Genomic DNA, 19,090 nt, shown 5'->3' on the forward strand with positions numbered 1-19,090 from the left:
TTCTCTTCCTCTGTGAGTTCAAGGTTAAGTGGACAGCCTTTTCTTTCCTCCAATGGAATCCTTCCTCACATCTTGGGTATTTGCAGAGGTATTTCTATACTCTCTGCTGTGTTACATCCTTGCCACCCTCCTGATGGCAGCTGAGTGACTGCATCCAAGAAGCTTTTGTCATCTTCAGGCTGGACAGCAGCCTCCTGCCATCAGCTCTCCTACCTTCTGTGCATCACCTCCCTCTCATGGCTGGGGCCTATGTCTTCTCCACAAGGGCAGGGACCTGGTCTGTTTTGCTCCCCAGTGTATTGCTAGGGTCCATGGCCAGTGTTTAGTATATATCTGTTGAATGAATAAACACCCTCAGTTATAAACTCTCTAAGCACTCTTATTCAGAATGATTGTATAAAGGAGTCAGCAACTGTTCTGAACACCCATGTCCTTGGCACAAGTGATAGGGCCCTGGCCCTAGGCTCCTATGGGGGTGCTACCTTTGGGGGACCCGTGGTAGGTCCAGTACTCAGACTCCGAAGCATAGTAGGGGTCTGGTGAGTAGGCGGGACTGTACTTGGAGGTCTGGCTGATGTCTTCACTTGTTTTGCTCTTGGTTGCTGTAGACAAATCACCTGCAAAGGACCCAAGGAGAGCACTTCAGGAAGGCAGAGTGACCGGGCTGGGACTGTGTACCCTTTTCCTATCGCTACTAGGCTCCAGCCCAGGGGAGTGAGGCCACTTCAAGGTCAGGGCTCTCTGTTAGGACTGGACCATGGAGCATCGGAGTTGGAAAAGCACTGGGGCCAAACCCTCATTTTGGATTTAGTAATCGAAGCACCAGGGAGGGGAAGGGGCTTGCTTAAGACCACATAGCATGTGAGCACCAGAACTGGACCAGACCCCAGCCCAGGGCTCTTTCCAGCACATTCCATGGATTTCCAGGTCTGTTCCAGAATGAACTCTAAGGGTATGGCCCCTCAAGTAAGACTCGACAGGTCCCAGGTGAGCCCCAGCCCTTACCTTCCTAGCCCTTTAGAAGCCTGCCTTGTTATAAATTCCAACTCCATCATTCCTCACAACCTGAGATGGCCTATTCTGCTCAGGGACTACATGGCCTGAAGGAAGGAGTGCTAGACAGGGAGTCAGCAAAGCTGGATTCTGGTCCCAGCTCTGCCACTTTACTCAGCTGTAACACTGGGCAGGCCCTACCATCTCTGCCTTGGTTTCCTCATCTGTAAGTGTCAGAATTGGTCTGCTGTCTCAGGTGCCATCCAGCTTCAAGCTTCCACCTGAAGTAAGCCCAGGACAGGGGTGACCAAAAAGACCCACTGCAGTCACAACTACTTAGAGAGCAGTGACTTCTAGTGGCCCAAACATGGGTGACAGGCTGGTAGGGCAGAGAGAGGGCCTGGGGAAGTGTGTGTGGCTGCGTGACCATTTCTCATGGTCAACTACAGGAAGTTTTAGGGACAAGCTCTGTGCTCTGTGGAGCCAGAGTGGCAGAGGGTGGTGGATCAGCTTCAGCTAGCCCCAGGTTATGCAGCTGCCACAACCACATTTGCTTCCAAAGCTTTCAGATTCTCTCTTTGACTTGGGTCCTGGGCAGCCACTCCTGGCTGATTGCATTTAGCTTTTTCCTCTGCCCTCTTTTCCAAGCAGCCCACCTCCACCCCAGACTCCTCTTGAGTCTGCTTTAGTGCCTCCCCTCAGAGCCCACCTGGAAAATCCCACGAAGTCCTGAGAAGCTTGTGACCTGGGGGCCTTTTCTAGGCAAAAAGCCAAACCACCTTTGTCAGGTTGGTTTCTTTCTGTGGGTACTCAGGGGACATGGCATGTCCTTCACAGGCTGGTACAGACGTGCACATGCTCACAGACTCACCTCGACGCCCTGCTTAGCCCCCTCTGGAACCAAGGATGTCTGTCTAAACTGTAGAATGTTAGGCACCCAGAGCCACTATTTAAACTTGTATTGTCCACTCCACCAGCTAATTAGTTCAGAACCTGGTGCAGGACTGCTTCATTCATCTCCAACCTCCACCGATTCTGGGCCTCGCTTTGTTATCCAGCTAGACCCTTAAGCAAGTGCGGGTTCATAGGGTGGCAGCTGCTCCTCTGCAGCTTCAATGGAAGGGATGTGCTCGTTCAATTGAAGCTTAGTAAGTACTTTTTGCAAAAATGAACAGGTGGTGTCAGTGATTAATGACTTGGTGGTTTTCATACTAAGTGCAGGTAGGAATCATGGACAAAGCCAGTTATAGTGCAGATTCTTAGTTCACATTCTCAATATTTATAATTAAGGGAGTCTGGGACAAGGAAGGGGCCAGGCAATCTGCCTTTTAAGTGTCTGTCAGGTGCAGATGGTCCATAGATCATTCTTTAAGAAACACTAAATCAAGGAATGAATGAAAGAAGGAAGTGACCCTCTGCTTCTTACGCATCTACATCTCCTCTGCAAGTCTCCATCCACTCTCAGGAGACTGTGACTGAGAACAACTTAGAGCAGGGGTTCCCAAGCTGGGCTGAGCATCAGAATCACTTGGAGAAACTGTGACAAATACGAAATTCGAATTCAGTAAGCCTGGGGTGGGGCCCAGGAATCTGTATGCATCTCATGTTATTCTAATGAACACTTTGAGTATTAATGCCTTGGAGTGTGTCTCTCCCAGGGGTATGTGCATTTTACAAAGGTTTTACCAATTATGGAACTTAGGATGCCAGACAGCAGGTAAGGGGGAGATTGCAAAGGTGGTGGGAAAGAACTCAGGGGACATGAGGACTTTGTTCTTTTGAAATGACACCAAACTCCTCCCTAATGTCACCCTGGGTGACGGGGCAGTCAACAAGAAGGACCAAGATGCAGCCTTGTGTTTTGTGGCTCCTGGTGGCCTGTGCAGGGCCATCTGCATAGATGGTTAACCTCCCCCTTCTCCTTGTGTGGCCAAGTCCTATCTGCCTCTGACCATACCATGCCGTTTGTAGATCGGAGGTTTCCGGTAGATGTTACTGTCTCCAGCTGCCAGACAGACCAGGAAGGGACAGTGGGGAGGGGAGAGAGAGAGAGACAGGAGAAAAGGAGACAGTACTTGGTCAGTTGATCTCAGAAGGGGCAACAACTTTTTCCAAGGGGCCACCATCTTTTTCCCCTGGTGACTTCCTCTTCCAAAGTTGAACTTCCAGCCTCATCCCAACAGGTTCCAAGTAAGGTGCGGGAAGAGGAATGGATGGATCCAAGTGGTGCTGAGGAAGGGACCCGGGGCTTGAAGGGTGAGCATGCAGGCACAGGGGTATGTGTGCTCAGCAGAGCCCCATGCAAGAAGGTGTCCACTGTCTCCACTAGTGGCCACACCTCATTCCATGTGAAAATCCCCAGGATGCTGCAGCCGAATTTCAGCTTACCTCCCTCCCCCTCCCTCGAAGACAGACAGGATGGGACCCCTCTAGGGCAGCTGAGGAAGGTGTAGATGAAACAGCAGCATGAGCTCTTGAGGGGAATGTGAGTGGGGAGTGAAAAACTGAGCTTGGTGTCAGGAGACTGAGGTCCAGGACTGGCTCTGCTATGACTCAGAGGGAGACCTTGTCCAAACCACACCCACTCAGTCATCTAGCCCCTGTCTTCCTCTCAATTCCTATCACGACCTGTAGTCACATGACATGATAGTGCTGTTCCCTCTGCCTGGGATGTCTTTCCTGGGCTTCTTCACGGGCTGGTTCCTCATCGGTTTTTTTTTTTTGAGAAGTGTCTCGCTCTGTCACCCAGGCTGGAGTGCAGTGCCACGATCTTGGCTCACTGCAACCTCCGCCTCCCGGGGTCAAGCAATTTTCCTGCCTCAGCCTCCTGAGTAGCTGGGATTACAGGTACGTGCCACCACGCCCAGGTAATTTTTGTGTTTTTAGTGGAGATGGCGTTTCACCATGTTGGACAGGTTGGTCTCGAACTCCTGACCTCATGACCCACACGCCTAGGCCTCCCAAAGTGCTGGGATTACAGGCATGAGCCACCAGGCCGGGCCCCTTCTCATCTTTCAGCTTTAATATTACCTCCTCCAAGAAGCTCTTCCTGACTGCCCCATCTAGCCCGGCCTCTCTCAGCCCCATTATATCTCAGGATCGCCTGTTTTATTTATGTTTATGGCACCTATCGCTACCTGAAATTATCCTCTATATATTTGTTTACTCATTTTTTATCTCTCTTCCTACATTAGTACATAAAATACCAAATACCATGAAGGCAGGATCTGTGCTGGGTGGAGCACAGTTGCGACCTCTGGGCCCAGAACAGGGCTTGGCTGTACAGAAGGAATAACAGGGGCTTGGGAAGCCAAGTAACTGGCCCACAGTCATGAGCTTATAAGCAGCTGCATCGGATTCCATCCCAAGAGCTCTGAAGCCAGAGTATGTGGCCTTCACCACTGTGTGCTCCTGCTGCGGCCCTCACAGCCCTCAGGCATTCGCGGTATCTCACTCGGGCTCCCTGCCTCTTTTCTTCCCTGGACTGCTTCTTTGATGTCCTAATGGAGGTTGGTTTTGTCAAGTGGATAATCTGAAGCCTGTGGGTGTGTTGGGGTTGGAGGACTGGGTTGGTGCAGGTGCTTGGTTAGGGGGGTCCCTCAGGAACCAGCTTCTCGGTGCCTGTGTGGCATCGAGGGGGAGACTCAGGCACCTGTGACCCCACGGAGCATGCATCCATCCCAGGAATTCCGGGCTGGCAGTGCCTACCTGGGATGTGAAAGTGCTTGGGAGCCTGGTAAGAGGTTGGAGTGGAGGACCTCACATCTAACTGGCTATGGTATGGAGAGCTCCGGCCACTCTCGGGCCCTGGAGCACGCAGGCAGTGGTCCCCAGAGAAAACAGAGGCACAGAGAAAACAGGCATTAACGCGGTGGCAGTTAAGGAAGCGGTGAGGTGATGACAGCAGAGATGGGGGATGGGCTGGGGCGTCCCAGCGTGCTCAGGCTCCAGGGCGGAAGCAGCATGTGCTCTCATGCACCACGGTGGCAGAAACAAGCTTGCCCTTGCTTCCTGACTTGATCCCAAAGTCAGATTTTGTGAGGTGTAAAGACCAACTCTACCGAGCTCCAGGAAGGCATCTTAGTTTGTCCCTCTTATCTCTCCAACCATCCCCGAACCTCCCCATTTTGGACGCTCCCTTAATTGCTCCTTTCCTCCATCCAAGTGCTGGCTTCACCCCCAACCTCACGGTGACTGTGGATGGCCTGACTGGACTGGCTGGGGTGGCCCTCGGGTGAAGGCCAGTTCATAGTCATATTTCTGGTCTCTTGGTTCTGCCCTCTGGATGGGGCAGGCCATGAGGATGGTGGAGTCTTCTTCCAGCCAGGGCCACAGGGCCACCTGCCAGCCCCCTCTCCTGGAAGCTCACCACCCACCTTCCTGTTGCTTCTCAGTGCCACACACTCCTCCATCCCCCTGCCATCTCAGGGACTCAGAGAGGCCCAGCTGATCACCTGGGTGGCCATAGGCCTCCAGAGGGCCACACTGTGATGGAGATTGTGGGGGAGCCTTGTGCCCTCTGCAGCAGGGACTCCAAGTCACTACATTGTCTCCCTGGCTCTTCCTCTCCCTTCAGGACCTCACCCTTCCTTACCAGAGCGGTAGTAGTGGTGAGGTGAGCGGGAGAAGGTGGGGGACATGCCCTGCCGGCTGTAGGTGGGGGAGTCTATGTACCCCGGGCTGGAGGCCCGTCTCTGCCGGAGGTCCAGGTTCTCGTAGATGTCCTGGGGGAGGAAATGGGGTTGTGAGCACGGCTGGCTGTTAAGTGGGCCTGTGGCCCAAGGGTCTAGCAGGCAGGTGGGCATGACATGGAATCTAGGATTCTAGGGGTTGAGGCGTGAATACAGAGAACCCCCCCAACCCCGCCAAGTTACACACACAGCCCGAGGAAGGTGGCAAAGAATTTCCAGGGCTTTCCCCCAACACTTGCAGGCCCTTGAATGGAATCCATGGGGTCAATCCCTGGAATACTGACCAGGGATCCCAGAAGCCTGAGGGAGGCCATCTCTGGGCAAGAAGGGCAGATTTCCATCCTGTACGCCACTGCCACTTCCTCCAGGACATGCACCCGACTCTCTCCAGAGCTTCCCTGCTTGCAGGGAGCACCTTGGGCAAGGGCTTAGACATCTTCGGGGGGCTGGGGATGGGTGAAGTCCGCATAAAGGTGCACAATTATATATCAACTTAATTCTCTACCAGCTGAATTACCTGGGAGTAGGGAGATAATGTTCCCAGCGACTTAGAAGTGAAGAGTTTGAAGGCAGTTGTGGAACGAGCAGAAGGAATGGCAGGAGGACAAGAGGAAGGACAGAGCATGGTTAGACGGGTCGGCAGAGAGGGCCTGCAGCAGTCCCTCAGTATCCCTTTCCAGATAACAGCCTCGCTGGGAATTACAGAGGGTCAGACTACTGATAGGAGGCAGGACACCTTGAGATTATGCCCGCCTTTTAGGAAGGGAAAAACCAAATCCCAGAGAGAGAATGCGAAGGCTCAGGGCCACTCAGGGCAGAAGTGGCAGGGACTTGACTTGGACCCAGGCTTCTGTACCGCATGCTCAGGGCTATTGTCACCACCCTTCCCTGTCTCTCTACTGGTTCATGACCCCTCTGCAGTTCATGAAGACAATGCCCAGGGCAGGGCACCCAAATATATGGCTAAGCAGGGGCCAGGCTGCTGCCACCAACACGGGAGTTGAGCTGGTGGCTGGTGCAGCAGCTGGAGATGGGATGTCTCGACTGAAGAGGGCAGTGGTTCCTCAGCTCCAGCAGCTGGAATGCCTGCCCAGCATTTACACAGCATCTTAATTTTCCAAGAAAGTCAGAAATGCAGATTCTTTTGTGAAATCTCCCAGTGTTTACATGTTGACAACCAGTTTGCATTTTCAAAAGACACTTTATGAGTGAAACAAAACAAATCTGAGGGCTGACTGCAACCTATGGACCCTGATTTGTCAACTCTAACTGAAGGACAAGTAGCTTCTACTAAACACTTGATCTTTCTCTCCTGGTCCATTTCAGGGGCCAGAAACCAGAGAATCTCAGCATTGGACTCTTCAACCAAATGGAACCCAAATTCCTTAGAGAGGAGGGGGACTTGCCTGAGGTCACAAGGCTAGTTATGGTGGAGATGGGACAAGAACCTGGGTCCCTGCCCATCAGGACAGGCTTCTGCTGCCCCAAATTAACTCAAGGGGTCTGGGATAAGGTTAGAAATCTTTTAGGATATAGACTGCCAGGACCTCCAGGGTAATTCTGCCCCCCACCGTGCTGCGGTTCCAGAGAACACTTTCTTTTGTTTAGCAACCATTTAATGATTTCAAAAGCCATCTGTTACTTTTATAAAAGTGTCTCTTCCTTTGAAGAGGCACTGGGGCTAAAGGCCTGGTGCGAAAACCAGAGAACATGTCTAATCAAGGATTATAAACCTAAATGGCCATTGAGCCTGGCAGGAGATGAGCGCCTTGGGCTGAGTACCTGAAAAATTCCTACAGTATAAGAAATACAACAGCTTGAGTAATAAGTGGTCACAGGCTCTCAGCTTTAATGCTGGGATTAACAGAGAGTGGGAGGACTGGGGAGAATGGAAAGCTCATGTCCTGTCTATAGGGGGTGCTGCTACCCATCTCCAGATGGTGGAAATGTAGGTTTAATGTTGTCAGCTCTGATATTTTCAAGAAAAGCCAGAAAGCCAAATGAAATCTCTTCATTTAAAAAATGTTGGCCATAAATCCCAGGGTAGAAGAGTCTGGGTCCAGCATTGTGGAGGCCAAACTGTCTGTGATGGAGAGGGCTGGGGACCCCGGCAGAACCTCCTTTCCTACAATAGCCCCAGAGAGAAGGGCAAGACGCGATACCTCTCCATAGCCACATCTCTCCAGCATCTCGTCGGACGTGTATCTGGAATGAGGCTCATAGGAAATGAGGTCGGGGCGTTGTACCTCGTAGATAGACTTAACCTTGGGGAGAGCCGCCAGGTCTTTGTAATTAAGGATCTCATTATCCACTTTAGCCTAGGGAAGAGGGAAATGGACAGGAAAGGAAGAGAAAGATAAGAGGGAAAAGGGAATGGAGAGAGGAAACAAAAACAAGATACAGAAGGAACGAACTTCTCCAGTTTCCACTAAAAACAGAAGATTAGGATCAAATTGAAGAATAGTAGAATGTTAGACCAAGAGCGGTCTTAGAGGCCATCCATTCCAACAGGGCTAACATTTATTGAGCACATATTGCTTGTAAGGCCCTGTGCTTTACAAGAATTATCTCCTCTAGATGTTGTAATGCCTCTGTGAAGTAAATGTCAATATCATTTCTATTTTCCAGCTGAGGAAATGGAGGCTCACAAGGTTATACAATTTGTACCACTAAGCTAATGGGTTTGAATTCAGCTTGAACTACACAGCCTGGGTGCTGACTGTCTTCCAATCCCACAGAGCGAGGACAACCCAATTCACAGCATTCTTGAAGAAGAAGATGAAGATGGTAAAGACAAAAATAATCATGATAGTAAAACACTAGCTAACATTTGGTGAGTACTTATTATAAGCCAGGCTCTGTACCAAGTCCCTTAGGTAGATTAAATCAGTTCACCCATACAATTCACAACTCTAGTAGTAGGCACTAACATTATCCTCATTTTGACTAAGGAACCAGAGGCACAGAAAAATCAATTAACTTGTCCAAGGCTATATAGCTAATAAGTTGCAAGAGCCCAAATTTCAACACAGAGAACCTGCCCTCTTCAGCAGCCTCCCCTGTCTTCTTGGGATGGGGAGTTCATTGTCTTACGCCGTCAGAAGGCTGCACTCAGAAAGCTGCTCCTTCCATTGAACTGAAATGAGCCTCTACCTTCTGCTTGACTTTGGCAGAGTTCAGCCCTCTAGAGCTGCACGGATTGAAAGAAAGCTCCCCCTTGCATGTGACAGCCCGCATCTCATGGCTCCTGAAGCCACGTCTTTTCCATGGCCATGCCCTCCAGCTGTTCCCTCTGTGACCTGGTGTTTGCTATGATCAACCAGGATCTGTCTTGCAAGGTCCTGAGGTGCTGCAAATTACGACAGAGGCTGCTAGATAGAGAATCCAGAAACTGTATTAATCTGATAATGTTCTCCCAATGCCATAGGAGCCAGGTACAGTCTCAGGGCCAAGACTACTTTACAGGGAGCAGCATTTGTAAATACTTATAAGCTGTGCTATTTTGAAAACTTACCAAAACCCTTCCACTATTCTATCCCTGCCACATCAGCACTGCTATATCAGACCCATTGTCCACTCTTCCTTGCCTGGATCTATGCTCTGAACACTGCCTAGGCTGTATCACAGGCTCTTTTGTTCTCTGGCTTTCAGTTGGGTTTAGCCAATGTGATGCAACAGCAGAGATTAGAGGGTGAATGGAGAGAGAGGCTGGTACACTTATTCCCCTGGCAACCTTCCTGGCTGGCCGTGGGCTGGGCCTGACTCTCTCTGAAGGCTGGACTTCCCCAGCTCTTGCCAGCTTTGGTAATGCTGTTCCCTTCCCACATCTCTTTAGCTCCAGTGTGGTAACAACATCATGTTGCAGTAGTACCTGGATACCTCACTATCTCCTGTGAGTCCACTTAACCCTGCCCACACCTCTGTCATGAAACCCTCCTCAGTTGAACTCTTTGAGGTAGGCCACCTGAGTTCTGCCAGAGTCTGCCTGGTACAGACACCCACATCTGCACCAGTTCTGGGGGTGTGTGGATAAAGAAAGCCTTTATTAGATGAGAGTCCACTTGCTGAAGTAATTGCTGCTTTTGTCCTGGATGTTAGATCTTGACCTTGAGAGCTCTTGGCATCTTCCAAACTCATCTCGACCTGTAACTATTCATCTTGGCACTTTACCCCAAACCTCAAAAATACTAAATTTATATTTCTTCCTATAGCCACTTTGTTTACAGGGCTATAAATGAGCCTCAGGTCTGGAGACACACCAGTTGATCAGAGGCATCCTAACATAATTAGCCAGAAAGGAAGGAAGGAAGGAAGGAAGAGAACACATGGGTCAAAGCCAAATCACCTGAAGATGATTCTAGAAGTCAGTGGAGATGGAGTAAAGTTTGAAAGTTTGAAAGAACCTGCTCATTTCAGGTTCACTGATAATTCTATTTGAATATCAAATCTCAAATGTCTATGAGAACTAAATTAAAATCCATCTTTATGCTTGTTATTGCATCTATCCAAAGCAGATGAATGAATTTTTTTCCAAATTTGGAAGCCATGCTTGGGATGGGCTGACTGAAAACATGGCTTCTATGACATGTTCAGTCATTCCCCAGAGCAGCTGAGCACGAGGCACCATAAACAGTGAGAGGAGGAGAGGCTGGAAGGGGAGACACATGCCTCTGCTAGGATGTGAAGGACAACTGATCTCAATGTGTAAGCCCCTAGTTGGAAGGCACAAGCACAGGTGTTCTTAGCTGCCATCATAAATTCCATTCTGTAATGGAGTTGCTTATCACAGGGGCAATTCTGAGAACCTTTCTCCAGGACTCCAAGGTGAACATCATCAGGGCTTAACTTATTTCACAAAGGTTTATGAGGCTCCTGAGTAGCACTGGGAGACCAGCTCGTGATGAATGGTATTACAGTGCAGCAGCTTCCTGAGTGCTCCTGTTCTAGTAACTCTCTTCTGGAAACATACTCACATTTGTCAATAACACTCTCACGATGCATGCCTGGAAACGAAGCCCATTAATCCTGCTGTGGTCTGGCCCCATTCACAGTGCCAGGGAGACTGTCACCTTTCTTGCTTTAGACAGGAATCTTCAATGAGTACAGCCTGTGATAAAGCAGCTTGTCTTTTTTTGACAGCCACATGGTAGTATTGACCCATATTGAAATTTCAGTCAGTGATAACTCTTAAGCATTTTTCTTCATTTGACCAGGGAAGAAAGGAAAGGTGCCCATAGTCCCGTCAATGGGCATTATCTGAGGATCAAAGAGGAGACTGGATGTGGATGTGAAGTAATGATCTAGCAGTAGTGGACAGGGCCAGGGCTGGCTGGTTTGGTGACTGTATTTAGAGCTTCTTGTGAGGAGTAGGTTTCTTGTTACAGATCATTTTCCCCACATTTCTGGTCTTCTTGGCTCCTTTGGCTTGTGGAAGGCTGGAACAGTCTAGAGTCAATCAGATTGAGGTTTTCTGCTCGTTTCAATTCTCCCTGGCTCTGCGTTTCCCACCTCCTTTAGCTTATTTCTGTTTATCCCTCTGCTTTGAGTTTAATGTTTCTTCCTCGGGATGCCTTCTCCCAACTAGTCCTAGATTGTCAGGTCCCTCTGTTTATCTGTAGCATCATCAGAGGACCCTGTGCTTTTCCTTCCTGGAATTTATAACTGCAATTGATGATTCGTGGCACTATATGTTCAATGTCATGAGGACAGGCATCAAGTCTGTGTAGTTCATCACCATTTCCCCAGAGCAGAGCACTGCGCTTAGCAGAGTAAATGCTTGGCACATGTTTGTTGAATGAATGAATGACATATACAAGGGGCCTCTGAGGTCATTGAACTCAACTTCTGTCTCTTCTTCTACATCCCTGGCAAATGATGAGTCTCTCTGTGTTTGAATGCCTGTGGAGATGGGAGGTCAGACACATGGAGGTGGGTCTGCTCCATCCCTAGACTTCCCGCATGATTAGAAAGCTCTTCCTTATGTTTGCAAATTCTTTACAGCCATGTTTCCACATGTGTATGTGGCTTCCTTCTCCTTTCTGCCTCTTTATCACCCACCACTATCTCCACATCAATACTCCACCTAATACCCATTCAGAATACCACTTTGATCCTCAGTTTTTTCTTGCTTGTCTCAGTTAAGTAGTGGGAAAGGAGATGCCTTGCATTGGTTTTAGAACTCAGCAAGGGCTCTTGTTGTCATTGTACTTTCTTTCTCGTGCTCCATGGACCTCTGCATTATTCCTGAAACTGGGTTTACTAGACTGTGTGCTTCATGAGGCAGGATCTATGTCTTCCCTGTACCCCACTGAATCCTCAAGACCTGGTACAGAGCCTAGCATGTGAAGAGCATGCATCAAATGTCAGTTGGATGAAAACCTGCTCCCTCATCCTTAGTGACTCTTTAGACACCAGGTCAGGAATAAGCAAGGCCCTTTGGTGGGAGAAAAGTGATACATACGCAGATGACTCGGTTGGGTGACCCAATGCTGGATCCAGGGGGTGAGATGGAGGTTTCAGATGTCCGTCTATGCTGTGGAAGAGATGAAGACAGAAGAGGTGAAAAGCTGCAACCCGAGCTTGGTGGGGAGGGTGAGAAAGAGGGTTAAGAATGCAACATTAGCAATACCATTAAAGTACTCTCTGGCTACTTCTGTACTTCCTTCTTATTCTTTGCCTTTTAAGTCAAGGTCTGAGTGTGAATGAGACCTAAAATGCAAGGACTTCAGGCTGTTGGGGACAGAATATGGATTTATTTTCTATGTATTTGCAGCTATCAGTCTAAATAGGAAATTACTCATAAAACTCTTCATTTTGAGTTATCCCAGTCAATAATTTATTTACTTTAAAAAAAAATAAAATTGGTTAGTATTCATTCCTTGGGAGTTTGTTTATTCAAAATGTAAAAGTGGGTTAAACTTCATGTCATTGCACAATATGCTGATTCTTTACAGTGTATTGATTGCAAATTGACATCAACTTAAGTGATAAACTTGGAAAAAAAAAACTGTCTCTGAAAAATGGCCATGATGGATTAATAGCTTCCTTAGCAGAGCAGCATGATGTCAGTCCTAATGCATAAGAGGGTGCCTGCATGATGTAAAGGGATTAGGAATCAAAGACCCATGGGTGAAGTATGTGGTCTTAGGCATCTTGGATTCTTGATCTGTAAAACATAGAGGCTGAGCTTCAGGACCACTTGATTCTCTCCCAGTTTTCTCATCCTACAATTTAAAGCATTCTATGTGGGGCTATAAAGTTTCCTAAATAGTGGACTGTGAACTAGCGGTGGTTCTGGGAAGATGAAGATGAAACACTTGATAATACTGAATCATAGAGTTAGAGAGTAAAATCTAACATTTCAATCCCCTTGATTAGATCAAGGAGGCAGTCTCAGTTTGGTGCTAATACATTTCAACAACTCTCTCAACAATTGCCAATTTCCTATTTTATTTTATTTTATTTATTTATTTATTTATTTATTTATTTATTTATTTGAGACGGAGTCTCGCTCTGCCGCCCAGGCTGGAGCGCAGTGGCCGGATCTCAGCTCACTGCAAGCTCCGCCTCCCGGGGTTTACGCTATTCTCCTGCCTCAGCCTCCCGAGTAGCTGGGACTACAGGCGCCCGCCACGTCGCCCGGCTAGTTTTTTGTATTTTTTAGTAGAGACGGGGTTTCACCGTGTTAGCCAGGATGGTCTCGATCTCCTGACCTCGCGATCCGCCCGCCTCGGCCTCCCAAAGTGCTGGGATTACAGGCTTGAGCCACCACGCCCGGCGCTTCCTATTTTATTTTTGAGACAGAGTCCTGCTCTGTCACCCAGGCTGGAGTGCAGTGGCACAATTTTGGTTCACTGTAAACTTTGCCTCTCGGTTTCAAGTGATTCACCTGCTTCAGCCTCCTGAGTAGCTGTATGGGCCACCACACCCAGCTAATTTTTGTATTTTTAGTAGAATTGGGGTTTCACCATGTTGGCCAGGCTGGTCTCGAACTGCTGACCTCAAGTGATTCGTCTGCCTTGGCCTCCCAAAGTGTTGGGATTACAGACGTGAGCCACCACACCCAACCCAATTTCCCTTTTTAAACAAAGAGAGTGCAGGCAACATTGTCTAGCTAGAATTTTAAAGATTTATTCTTAAGAATTATTTCATTATCATTGAATTTATTTTATGATTACCTTCTATTTATAGCAAGTATAACTGGTTTCCACATGGCAATATAAAGTTTTATTTTAAAATAAGTTAATAAAAAGTAGTGACTTGATTTAGAGAAAAATATTCAGTATATAATGAAACAGGTGGTGCCCAGATATGGCAATAGGCATCAGGGTTGTAGAGGATGACTGAAGTTTGGGAAATGCCACCAAAGAGGAGGAAAATGAAGAAAGGGACAAGTAGGTCTTACACCTTAAATGGAAGAGGGTCTTGGAAGAAACAGGGAAAGAAATTCAGGGCTTAAAAAATAATTATGCATCAATAGACTGGCTCTTTCAGAAAACTTTCATTAAGTGGATGAGATAGCAAGGAAGACATGTTTAGCTGGTCAGAAATTGTGCACTTGCTTTTCTAGTTGGAGAGACTCTAGTGGGTAACACAATAGAGTCCCAAGGGGTCAACTTGATATCTGGGGGCCAGGATGTAAAGGCCCCATTGCCTATCCCCCAACACACACCCCAGGTGTCTCCTCCACATCATCAAAGACCTAGAAAATGGATCCCTCCCACAGCCTGGAAGACTCAACCCCTCTCTGCAGTGTCAGGAACCCAGATTCACAAGGCTTCCTGACATTTGTCAGAGCACAGTAATTCAGAGGGACTCAGGACCCCAGCTGGCCCAATGCATACCTGGGGATGTCGGCTGTGCTTCTGCCTGGCTTTGCTACTGCAGGCAAATCATCACCTCTTTAGACCTGGTTTTCTCACAGGCAAGGCAAAGATAAAATTTCTTGCCCATCTGCCTCACAAGGTTAAAGGAGTAAAATCAGACCATGGCTGTGAAGATACTTTGTAAACTGTCAATTACTATGACATTATTAACTATTATTAATGAGTGACCTTAGGCTGGGAAAAACCATGGTCCCAGCAAGGCCGCCATCTTGGTGAGCAATGGTAGAGTTACAGCCTCGCCCCAGAAACACAAAACTCACAGGAATACAGTACTTTACAGTTTTAAGAGTGCTTTCATATCCGATGTCTTAACCCCCTCAAAAACCCCATGGGGCAGGTGTTGCCGTTAGGAAAATCCAAGGACATAGGCACACATTTGGGAGTGTGCACACTATGGAATGCTGACCCTGTGGCAAAGCACAGCTCCCTTAACCTGTGGCAGAAAGTAGCTAAGTAGGAGTGCTGGTCTGGGATCTACTAGCTTGCTTACCTTTAACTTCTTCTCTGCCCGGGCTGCCTGTTTGCAGATGGGGTGCCAAACCTCGGAACCTAAGGGGTCAGGAAAGTAACGAAGAGTCAGACCTTTCAAACCCTCTAGCACTCTCCCCATGCCCCACCTTGATTTACTCCATGGTCAGCATATGTCCCTTACACGTCTGCCAGAAGGGCCTCCTTGGCTTTCCCAGCTTCCTCCTGGCATCTCTCAGACCTATGCAACAACTCACATCCTTTTTCTGTGTGTCCAAATCCTACCCATTCCTCAAGGTCTAGGGCTCACATGACATCCTCTTGCAAACTTTCTTACCTGCCTGTTGGGAGTGACTTCTCTCTCCTCTGTGATCCATAGTTCTTTGTCTCTCTTTCCACACATACAGCCTTACGGCACAGTAGCTTGTGGATTTTTCATTCCTCACTAAATCAAGAGCTTCCTCTGGGCGGGAACTGAGCTTTATTCATTGCTACATCTCCCACAGTCCCCAGCATGGGACTTTGCTCTTAGAAGAGACCCGTACATGTTTGTGGGGTGAGAGATGAGTATATGATTGGCAGTGAGTGACGCATAGCAGGTGGTCAATAAATATTTCTTGAATGAATAAATGACAGTGTGGATAAAAAAGAGTGACACAGCATGGTGAACTCCAGCTTTCTTTTCTCTTAAAGACTTATGACGGTCTGCCAGAGCTATCACATTTAAGGGGGAGGAGGTGTCATGGTGCATATTCCGCTTGAGAGTATTGCCTTGACCTGCTAATTCCTCAGAGAGTCCAGACTCTTCAAATTTAGTACACTGCTAACGCCCACATTTCATTGTGGGTGGGGGTCCAGTTGGCCAGCCCCAAACCCGAAAGGCCAATTTGGAAAGGCATGAATAACAGGTGGCTGCCCACATGTTGAAAAGCAGCCCCAAATATGACATATTCCCCAGAGAAGGGACAGGTGTCCTGGATTAGAAGGAAAAATAGGAACATATTATCCCTCTGGAGCCATCCCCCTTATAACCAGCCCTAAAAGGAAAGGAGCCAGCAATGGCTGGATTCCTGAGCACCCAGATGGCATTTGTTTGTCTGACTTTGTTTCTAGGATATACTTTATATTATGCTTTGTTGCCTGGAACCCCCAGGACTGGAATACTAGCTAAGGGATGAGATGGTGGTGAAAGGTCAATAATTCGGAGTGAAAAAGAGAAGAGAGGCCTGAAGTGAGGAGGCCTGTGTTTTTTGTCTCTGCTCAGCCCCTAACACATCCTTTCTTGGGGTCCCAGTTTCCTCATCTGAAGAACAACAAGGTGGGATTTGGATGGCCTTGAAGATTATTTTCATCTCCAAGATTCTAATTTTATGGGCAGTTTTGTCTTTTGCGGAACAGGAATCTTTGATTTTTGTCTGCCGACATTCTTGGGTGTTCCTAATTATTCAACTGAGTTTAATTCTTTCTAAAGTAAAATGCAGTGGTTCTCAGAGCCCAGTAGAGGGACTCTGAGTCTGTGGCTTGATCCAGCAATCACAGGGTGTGTCCACTACCAAGCTGTGTGCCGGGATTGTTACTTTAGGGAGTTATTAGAGAGAGCATTTCCGGTTCCTCTTTGAGTTGCTTCTGAATCTATCAGGAATTGTTTATGACTGTGGCTGTGGCAGGAAACACATGTTACAGGTCACTGTAGGAAATGTAGGAAATGAATGAGATGGACACAGAGGTCTGAGGAGGTCATGAACTTAAGTTAAAGAGGCATAGGGAAAGATCAAGAGGACAGAAGTCCTCATGTGGGGAAATAATGTGTCAAGTGAGGGGGTCAGACTAGAGGGTTTCTTTTGCTTTCTAACCTCATGACATTGGCATAGCACTCTGAAATAAAACTGAGCCAAAAATGGTCATTAGCTTCAGTACTCTGCATACCGGAAAGCATATTTACATAAGAAACAAGGAGAGGAGGATCAAACAAAAAAAAAAAAAAAAAAAGAAAGAAATGAAAAACATCAGAATTTGGGAGTTGGTAGTATATCTGTAAATAAAAGAGGCTAAAAAAAGTTAGTTGGTAGCTAGCAATAAACTTAGATAAAGAATGCAAGAAAAGATGATTTGTTCATGAAGATCCCTGTGAAATTACGGTCTTCTGAGCTTATTCCCTTGGCCAATAGCTCAACAATGTGGCATTAACAGAAGGACAACGTTATGGTGAAGAAGATGGTTTTTTTCTTCCATGGACTTTATCCCCAGAGCCAAAAACAGTGCCTGGCCCACGTGTGTTTAATAAAGAAATGCATGTGAATGACTCACTGGACCCTACCTTTGTATTTTTTTTCCCAAAAAGATACTAGATAAAATGCACCCACGGGAGAATGGTGGCCATCCTAGGAAGGGGACTCAAATGCAGTTCTAAGGCTGGGTCTTTACCCTGAAGAACAGACTTAACAGAATGGTGAAAACTAGTTTTGAAGATTTTAATGACTCTCTGTAGGAAGAGGCATTAATTTGTTTTGCAAGTCTTATAAAGTAGAACTAGGACTAAAGGCAGGGGGTTCAGGGAAGAAACATTTAACACCTAAGAACTGAATGGCCTTATTCAACTGACAGTGAGCCCTTGTCCCTAAAAGTGTTTAAGTACACATTGGGTATATAAATGCTCAGCAGGGATATTAGGAAGGAGACTTAGAGATTCTGTTTCCATCTTAACAGGTTTTACTGTACAGACAAGATAATTATTTGCCCCTATCCATTTATCCCGATAAGTATGTAAATTCTATGAGAAGAGGGATTCATGTCTATCTTACCTAGAGATATATCTGCAGGGACTCCAGATTCTCAATAAATACTCATTGAGTGAATAAATAAAAGAAATACAGCATTCTATCTTAGGCAGTTGGTTTCTCTAAGGTGGGCTCAGAGATTTGGACAAGTAGTACAATCTAGACTCTGATTAGACAGCTCCAGCTCCAGACTGAGTCTGCAAGCATATTCACTATATTGGGGCGTGTCAAACTGTGACCTGTGGACCACTTGTCTTGCAGCCTGGTAAAATTCAGATTCCTGGGCTCCCCTGCCATAGCCACTGACACCAACTTCCTGGAGGTGGGACCTGGGAATCTCTGATTTAACAAGCTCCCCAGGTGATTTTATGCCTCATAATTTGAGAACCACAGGGCTAAATACCAGAAAACACTCTAAATTTAATTTTCTTGGAATGTTATGTGAAAAAGAAACCAATTTTACAAGACAGAGCTCTAGCTTTTTGTAAGAGTACATTTTCTGCTTATTCAACTCCTGGTTCCATGAGTCACATTCTCTTGTCCTCTGAGATTGTCACCCACAATTCCAGGCTCTGCAATTAAAACCTACGATGAGGTTATGGAAGTGAAGGATTAGCTATTTCTGTATCAGCTGACTCAGAGACAGAGATGTGAATCTCCAAAACTATCTGTCAGGCAGGTATTAAGGCCATTTTTAATCCTTAGCAGAGTCAGCAGTCAGTCTTATCTCTTTGACTGGTTATAGCACACATCACACCTATAACATTTGGGGCTGATTTAATGTTGGGGAAGCCACCCACCTCTCTGCTGTATCCTGATGTTAGATTTGCCAAGGCTTTTTTTTTTTTTTTCTTTTTTTTTTGAGATGGAGTTTCACTCTTGTTGCCCAGGCTGGAGTGCAATGGCGCGATCTTGGCTCACCGCAACCTCCGCCTCCTGGGTTCAAGCAATTCTCTTGCCTCAGCCTCCTGAGTAGCTGGGATTACAGGCATGCACTACCACACCTGGCTACTTTTGTATTTTTAGTAGAGACAGGGTTTCTCCATGTTGGCCAGGCTGGTCTCGAACTCCCAGCCTCCCAGGTGATCTGCCTGCCACAGCCTCCCAAAGTGCTGGGATTACAGGCATGAGCCACCATGCCCAGCCAATGCTTTTTGTTTTTTAATGCCAAAGCTGGAGCTGGTATCATAGTCTTCTAGAATGTTGGCATTCTAGAACTTACAAGCACAGTGATTGAAAGAACCTCCATTGGGAGGTTCTGTTTAGTGAGCACTAC

General features: G+C 47.2%; 1 protein-coding gene across 1 annotated transcript in view; it reads right to left on the bottom strand.

Moving 5' to 3' along the window:
- Positions 1–19,090, bottom strand: part of ABLIM3 (actin binding LIM protein family member 3) — a 119,812-nt gene that overhangs the window by 14,729 nt on the left and 85,993 nt on the right. The window contains exons 9-13 of the mRNA XM_023227081.2: positions 15,060–15,118; positions 12,145–12,216; positions 5,588–5,717; positions 2,951–2,998; positions 483–617 (exon numbers count right to left, since the gene is read on the bottom strand). Coding sequence (XP_023082849.1) covers positions 483–617; positions 2,951–2,998; positions 5,588–5,717; positions 12,145–12,216; positions 15,060–15,118 — 444 coding nt within the window. The remainder of the gene's footprint in view (positions 1–482; positions 618–2,950; positions 2,999–5,587; positions 5,718–12,144; positions 12,217–15,059; positions 15,119–19,090) is intronic.

This window comes from Piliocolobus tephrosceles, chromosome 4, assembly GCF_002776525.5.
Source record: "Piliocolobus tephrosceles isolate RC106 chromosome 4, ASM277652v3, whole genome shotgun sequence".
In the NCBI taxonomy this organism is placed as follows: Eukaryota; Metazoa; Chordata; class Mammalia; order Primates; family Cercopithecidae; genus Piliocolobus; species Piliocolobus tephrosceles.